Source organism: Arachis stenosperma, chromosome 8 (assembly GCF_014773155.1).
Source record: "Arachis stenosperma cultivar V10309 chromosome 8, arast.V10309.gnm1.PFL2, whole genome shotgun sequence".
Lineage (NCBI taxonomy): Eukaryota > Viridiplantae > Streptophyta > Magnoliopsida > Fabales > Fabaceae > Arachis > Arachis stenosperma.
In genome coordinates, this window is record NC_080384.1 from 7,198,964 (window position 1) to 7,206,615 (window position 7,652).

The following is a 7,652-nucleotide window of genomic DNA, read 5'->3' on the forward strand; positions in this document are numbered from 1 at the left end:
ATATGCCTGATGCAAAACATGTGGAATGCTCTCGGGGGCGACCAAGCTCCGTTGCTCCGGGCAATAGCTGCATTGATGGATTCGTGCCTGTCAGAAATCAGTCCCACCCCATCCCTAGTCACAACATGTTGTCGCAGGTTACTAAGGAAAAAGTGCCATGCATCAGAAGTCTCCCCCTCCACAATTGCAAACGCAATAGGGACGATATTATTGTTACCATCCTGTGAAACGGCGACCAACAAACAACCCTTATACTTTCCGTACAAGTGAGTCCCATCAACCTGGACAACTGGCTTGCAGTGTCTGAACGCTCTAATGCAGGGGTAATAACTCCAGAAGACTCTATGCAATACCCGGATATCAGTTACTTCCTCATCACCTTGATATGCAGACATAGTCTCGTAATGGACGATTGCTGATGGCTCCTTGTTACACATGGCTTGAAACCATATAGGCAAAGCTTCATATGATGCTTCCCAACCGCCAAATATTTTTTCCACTGCTTTTTGTTTCGCCAGCCATGCCTTCCGATAGCTAACGGTGTAATTGAACTTCGACTGCACTTCTGCAATAACTGATTTCACCTTTAGCGACGGGTCAGCCTCAACCAACGGCTTTATTGCTTCCGCAATTGTGTTCGAATCCAGCTTCGAATGATCCTGAGAAATAGTGGCTCTAGTACAAGTGTGAGAACCGTTGTACCTCCTTATAACCCAACAATACTTTCTGCTGATCATGCTAACCCTGATAAGCCAATCACACCCTGATCCATACTGTGTACACTTCGCATAGAAGGTCAACGGCTCCGACTCATACACACGGTAGTCTACGCCTCTTCGGATGGTATAATCCTTCACCGCCTTCAATACAGCTTCCCTAGAACTGAATTCCATTCCGATTGCAAATTCACCATCTGCGACCATAGGAATTTCTGCCACAACGACAGCCAAATCAAAATAATTTAAGGCAAATACATTTAATAACTTAAAGACTACGCCAATGCTCCATATCCCCATCAATATCAATATTATTCCTATCTATCATGTTGTCATACCACTTTTCAAATCCTACAAACATAAACACATCAAAAACTTTGGACGAATGCACAGAAATTAATTTTCACGTCACTTATATTCTTATTTACATCTATCAACATAGATTATTTCCCAAAGTCTACTACTTTCTACATTTATATTTAATACGTACCGGCACTCATATATTCCGGAAATTCCGGCGCATGCATGGCTTCCAAGTCCAGAGCCTGCATGAAGGACGGCTCCTCAAAGGGATCTTCGTTTGCAAGTGCATGTGCAACGTCTCCCACATTTGGAGCCTCCACCCCGTCACCTTGATCTTCTTCTCCTTCTGGAGCAACTGCTTCGTAATTGCTTTCAAACTCTTCCTCACTGTCACTATTATATTCTTCCTCTTCAATATTTCGGTCAGCTTCAGATTGTTCGAACTCAACGTACAACTCTATCACCGATATCTGACCGCGACTTTCAAAATACATTGAAAACATCTCATGCATACTCGCTTCGTCGGTTACATACTTGGTTTGATACTGCACGAAACCGCCAAATACCGGTATGGGATATCTATATACCATACATGATATTTTTTTGGATATCTGAAAACCTATCCTCTCACAAATCACACCTTTCAGCTCCTCAAATGAGATCGTGAACGGAATAACAATATCTAACGGCTTCTCACAACTAAATCTCACTCCTTCAGGTGTTTGTAATAGAATCTGACCAAAATAATATACTCTAACTGTAACTCTATCAACCATTTTTCATACTCTCATACATAAATATCTAGTAAACTCTCATTTATTCTTGAAGTTCAAATAAAATCACAAAGACGATGACAAGTAGAAGAGAAGAGAAACAGCAGCAGGAAGAAGGGAAGAAGACGCCGAAGAACATACACTAATCACTTATGAAGAGTGGATCCGAGTTTCCAACACACACCCACATATATATATATATACAAATCGGACCCCCCGAATCACACAAAAAAATTTTTTTTTCATCAACCATCCAATCGGACCCAGCGACTCCCTTGGAAAAAAAATTTTTTTCCTTTCAACCCACAAAACGGACCCAGCGACTCCGTCGAAAAAAAAAATAAAAAAAAACTTGCGCCAAACGGACCCACCGAGTCCATGTCTACAAAAAAAAAAAAAAACAAAAACCCCCCTAACGTACCCTCCGATTCCCCTTTCTTGCAAAAAAAAAAAATTGTTAACATTGGAATCGGTCCCAACGATCCTAATCTAAATTCAACTTTCTCTCCCGCGCAGCCCAATCGCTGGGTCCGATTCCCCCCCTGCCATGGATCAGAAAATGCTGCCCCACACCCATGTCTAACACCCCTATATCCCATTTCTCTGCACAACTCCTCACCAATGCCAATATTGAAAAAACTGAGCCTAAAAAAGTACGAATACAATATATCCAACTTGAATTCCGCAGGGAAGGAACTAACAGAAACTAAGTAGAGAAAGAAGCTAATTAATCCCTGAAGCTAATATACAAACTTAGAAAGATTGTTGGGTTGGAAACTACAAATTACAAGGCGGCAAATGGATCGTCGACCCACTTCCTATGGTGGTCGGTGGAGAAAGGTGAGCTGAAAAAGGAGCCCACAGCGGCTCGGACCTTGTTGACCCTTCTCCGGTGACGAATTCGCCGCAGAACCACTTCTTTATCCATATTCCCAGGCTTCTGGTTCTCACTTGGTTTCAAGAACAATTTGCTTGTCACAGTGGGCACCGACTCTTCCTTCTCGAATTCTGCTTCACCTTCCTCTCTGCCCTTGCTCACTTCAACTTTCTTGTCGTTGGAAGACATTTCTTGTTTTCTCTCGTTGTTTCTCTAAGTAGTGTAGTAGTAGTAGTACGGAAACTGATTCAAATTGCTAGCTATAATATTTTGGGGTTTAGAAGTGTTTGGTTACTTATATAGATGGTACGGGTGGGGGTGGCATGTGTGATGTGGCACCTTCTTTTGGGAATTACATGGTTGATTTTATCTTTTGAGAAAAAGGAAAATATAAAAATGAAATGCATGGGGGACATGGGGCGGTGGGATGCCATTCGAGGTGCAATCAAGAATCAGAGTGCCACAGATACCCATATTCTCCCCTGGTTTCTGCAAGTCTCTGGTTTCACATTTTTTTTTTTTTTTTGTGAGCGGAGGTTTCACATCATTTAAGCAGAATCAGATTCCATTAACAATAAACAATTGAGAGTGCCCTTTAAAATAATTTTTTCAAAGGCCTCAGACTTCATATTGGGCTCTATGACCCAAATTTTGGCTTCAGTTCGTCTGGCTTAGTTATAACACCCCGACAGAAAAAAAAGGTTGAACCGTTAGCCCAAAAAAAACTTGTATCATGAGTACGACTAAAAGGTGAAACGTACAACTTACAGGGTGTGTCCTGACGAAAAACAAAAACAAAAAACAACTTACTAGGGTGTGGCAATATTAGCCTGTTCCAAAAAAGAAGTAGATTAGTTACGGTTTATATCTATAACAAAAAAAAAAAAGTTACGGTTTATATCAAAAAAAATTATTAGTAATTACAAATTATATGATAATTAATTTTTTTCTTTACTAATTCCTTTAAAATGATAAAATTTGGAAGAAGTAAGAGGATAGGTTAGCTATGGAGGGTGATATGAATCCAACAAATTAAAGGTTCTAGTGAGATTTAGTGTGTGTTTGGATTATAGTTTGCAAAACGGGAGTTTGCATAAAATTAATTTTACAAATTTGATTTTGATCAAAAGTAAGTTTGTGTTAAAATGATTTATGTTAGGTAATTTTTGTATCAAAATGGATTATAGTAAAATAAATGTTGTTTGACTTATACCACTCAAAATCACTTTTAGATAAAAAATTACTAAAATGGACATCAATTTAAATTTTTTTTATATTATCCTATTATTTTAATTTAGATATTTAAATATATCTTATTAGTTAATTTTATAATAAAATTAATATTTACTTACTAAAATAAAAATAACATATAAAAATGGATAAAATAATTTTTAAATAAAAATAAAAAATATAAATTATATATATATAAGAATATTTAATCAAATATGTTACATTTTCTAAGTATTAAATGTTACTTTAGTATTTTTTACATCGTACTCTTATTTTAGTACTCTCAATAATCTTATTCTTAATATTAATTTGAAATCCAACGTGATTAATTTTTTATTTAATTTATCTTTTTTAATGGAATCATAATCTATATTATAAAAAATTATACTAAAATATAGTATACGAGAATTACAATTATAAAAGAGAATACTGAAAATAATAAAAAAAATTAAATATTTACTTTATAGTGATTGAAACAAATCTAAAAATTCTTGATAATCTTTTTATATAATATATTTTTAGTATTTTTGGTATTTGTTTTTTAGTATGTTATAATTTTTTACTATTATTGTTATTTACAGTTAATTTTTTGTTTAATTTTATTTTACCTAATAGAATTAATAAATTAAATTATAAAAAGATAATAACAAATATAATACACAAAAATTACAATTATAAAAGTGTACAATGTCAAACAAATAGTTAAAAAAATAAAAATAATAAATAATAGAAAATAGAACTCATATAAATAGAAATAACAAGAATTTTATAAATAATACAATAACATATATAAAGGATAAAGTTGATAAAAAATAAATAAATTATTAGTATTTATGGCTAAAAGCCAATTAAAAAAACACAAAAACTACAAAATTTACCAAACCAAAAATTGAAACTTTCAAAAAATTTAAATGTGCTTCTTCCCTTCAACGGATTTCCAAACACACCCTTATTCGGACAAATTAAAGAAAGAACGAATGCTATCATAGTCACAGTCACAAAAGAACAAGTTAGAGTAAGGAGGCATGAGGCACTGTCGGTAGCAGTGACGTTGGTTTTGATGACTTATAGATTCGATGAAAACTTGCTTTATGTTGTTTTGTCTTTTGTTTTAAAGAGGTGGTTTTGTCAAGTATTTACAAGATGCACTAATTAAACTCTTTAGGTTGACATCAAATTAGAATATGTTCTAACAATGATAACAATAATAATAATATTAATAACAATACTATGCTGTGCATTAAACTTTTAGGACTCTGTATTAGAGATGTCACAGGAATCAACATATTATTATTAATGGTGACTTTACACATGAAATTAAATAGTCACTTATTAATAATTTATAACTGACAATATTTAACAGAAAACAGCAAATGAAGTAGTATTTTTCTCATAAATTTTGTTGTGCTTTCCTTCGATCTTAAACATAAGCTTGGGTAGAGAGACGTGGTGTAAGAATTACTTTGAGCGGATTGGCTCTGACACTGGTTATCCCAACACGTTCAACCATATCAACTGGTTTTCCATCGGCTGTTACAATGTCAAACCCATGCAGCACATTAGCAAGTGTTAACTGCACCATTTGAAGACCAAATGACATTCCAGGACACATTCTTCTTCCTGCGCCAAATGGAATCAATTCAAAGTGCTGACCCTTAAGTTCAATGTCTTTGTGAGTTGTTAGAAATCTCTCCGGTCGAAACTCTAATGGATCAGGATATAAAGCAGGATCTCGTTGCATTTTTGAAATATTAGTCCAAAGTTGTGTGCCAGCAGGGATATGGTATCCACCCACCACACAATCATCCATGGATTCGTGAGGCAAATTGAGCACCACAGGCGGGTACAAGCGGAATGTTTCTTTGACAATGGCTTGAAGATACACAAGATTGTCTAGATCCGTTTCTATCACCATTCTATTAGCTCCTATATGTGTGTCTAATTCATGAACAGCTTTATTTAGAACTTGGCGATTATTCAAAAGTAAAGCAAGAGCCCAACTAAGTGTCCCTGTCGTGGTGTCTGTACCAGCCAAAATTAATGTCTGCAAAGAAATTACAAAGAAGCATGTTATTATCACTACGATAGATAGATCGATGTTGGTAAAACGAAATAGGTAGGTACCAGTCATTAGGAGTGTTCATAAAATAATCAAATTGTGATTAATCAATTAAAAAATTATAACTATATTTTGGTTAACTAATCTAATAAAATAATTTTAAAAATTATATTTATATTATTAAAAAATAATTAATTAAAATTATATTTTAAAAATTAATTTTTAATCGGTTAACCAAAATTAAAATTAAATTTTATACAATTTTTATTTTTAAATTGATTAATCTAATTTTTTTTATATAAAAAACTAATTTTTAAATTTTTTAATCTATATTTTTAATTAATCTAAAAACAGATTTAATTTTTAAATTAACCAAAGCATGATCAGCCTACCAGACATGTAGCTTTGATTAGAGTATCAACGTCCTGACCGTCGAAGCCTTGATCGATACTGGAAATAAGCTTGTCCATGTAATCAGGCTCTGCGCCATGATTTCTGCTAAGTCTGTGTTCTTCTAAGCAGTTCTGAACAAATTCATCCAACTCTTTCGCCGTTTTCTTCATGGCCTTCTCTCCCCCATCCAAATCCAACCATCTCAACCACGGAATTGAATCAGCAACCACAAACGACGCACCGAGATCAAAGAAATCCCTCAGCGCTTTCCGGATTCGTTCGTTCTCTTCACTGTAACCGGTGAAACGCTTTCCCATCACCAACCTGAACATCACGTTTAGGGTAATCTCGCCAAACCATTTATCCATCTCCGTAACCGCCATACTCTTGTTGTTGCTATTATTGTAACTATCGTTCATTGCGGTTTTCACCTCCGATAACATCACGTGACTGTTCATATGTATCTTGTGGCCGGTGAGGACTTCCAAGATGGCCGTCTTGCGGAGGTTACGCCAACTGGGGCCATAGGATTTGAACGAAAATATGGCATAGTCGTACCCTAGAACTTCAAAGGCTATCATTTTAGGGCGGCCAGCGAAAGCTTTGTCGTTCACAGTGAAGCACTCTTTAGCTATCTCGCTGTTGCTCACGACTAATAAATTCTTGCGGCCGATGCTTATGGTGAAGATGGGTCCATATTTGTCGGCCATGTTGCCCAAGGTGATGTGCGGTGGCTGTGGGCCACCTAAGAGGTGGAGGTGCCCAATTAGCGGCCTTGCTCCACCAGCTTTTGGTGGTGCTTTTCTTGCTCGGGCTTTGTGGATGTGCCTGCTTCTTGATTGAAATGAAAGAGCAAAGAGAGAGAAGAATAGCAGAGCCATGGTGAATATGGCTGGTTGGGAGAGGAGGTTTTCGAAGTCCATGGTGTTGATTCGAAATTGAAGATATTACTCTCCTTTATGATGATTACGCTCTATGTTAATTGGTGCAGAATAATGTATGAGCTTCTTGATATACAATTATACATATAAATACTGTATTTCCGCAAATCGATATGGAAAACGTTAGGGATCAAATATAATAAATTTTAATAGTATTCTAATATTTATCAACCGGAATATATTGAAGCAACTTGCTCTTTGTCAATAGTGTTCGGTGTCAACCAGCTCTTCTTCCTAGTTTATTATTATTATATGACGTGCAGTGTAATTAATAATGTTTCGCATGTTTCGATGATGAAAAATGGGAACGGCTAAACTGAATTCAACAATGATGTATTTATTGAATAAGCCGTACTTATA

The 7,652-nt window shown here is 35.5% G+C and overlaps 1 protein-coding gene across 1 annotated transcript; it reads right to left on the bottom strand.

The window, feature by feature from the left end:
* Window positions 1-5,070: 5,070 nt before the first annotated feature.
* LOC130944786 (cytochrome P450 CYP82D47-like) lies at window positions 5,071-7,375 on the bottom strand. The gene is made up of 2 exons (XM_057873317.1): window positions 6,351-7,375; window positions 5,071-5,943 (listed from the first exon to the last, which is right to left on the bottom strand). The coding sequence occupies exons 1-2, from the start codon at window positions 7,272-7,274 to the stop codon at window positions 5,320-5,322; spliced, it is 1,548 nt and encodes a 515-aa protein (XP_057729300.1). The 5' UTR covers window positions 7,275-7,375; the 3' UTR covers window positions 5,071-5,319.
* Between the last annotated feature and the right edge of the window lie 277 nt (window positions 7,376-7,652).

Bases quoted from the DNA above. Each gene is read 5' to 3' on its own strand.
- LOC130944786 (XM_057873317.1), bottom strand. From the start codon at position 7,274: ATGGACTTCGAAAACCTCCTCTCCCAACCAGCCATATTCACCATGGCT. The intron at 5,944-6,350 runs GTAGGCTGATCA...ATTTCTTTGCAG, and splicing joins TAATCAAAGCTACATGTCTG to ACATTAATTTTGGCTGGTAC.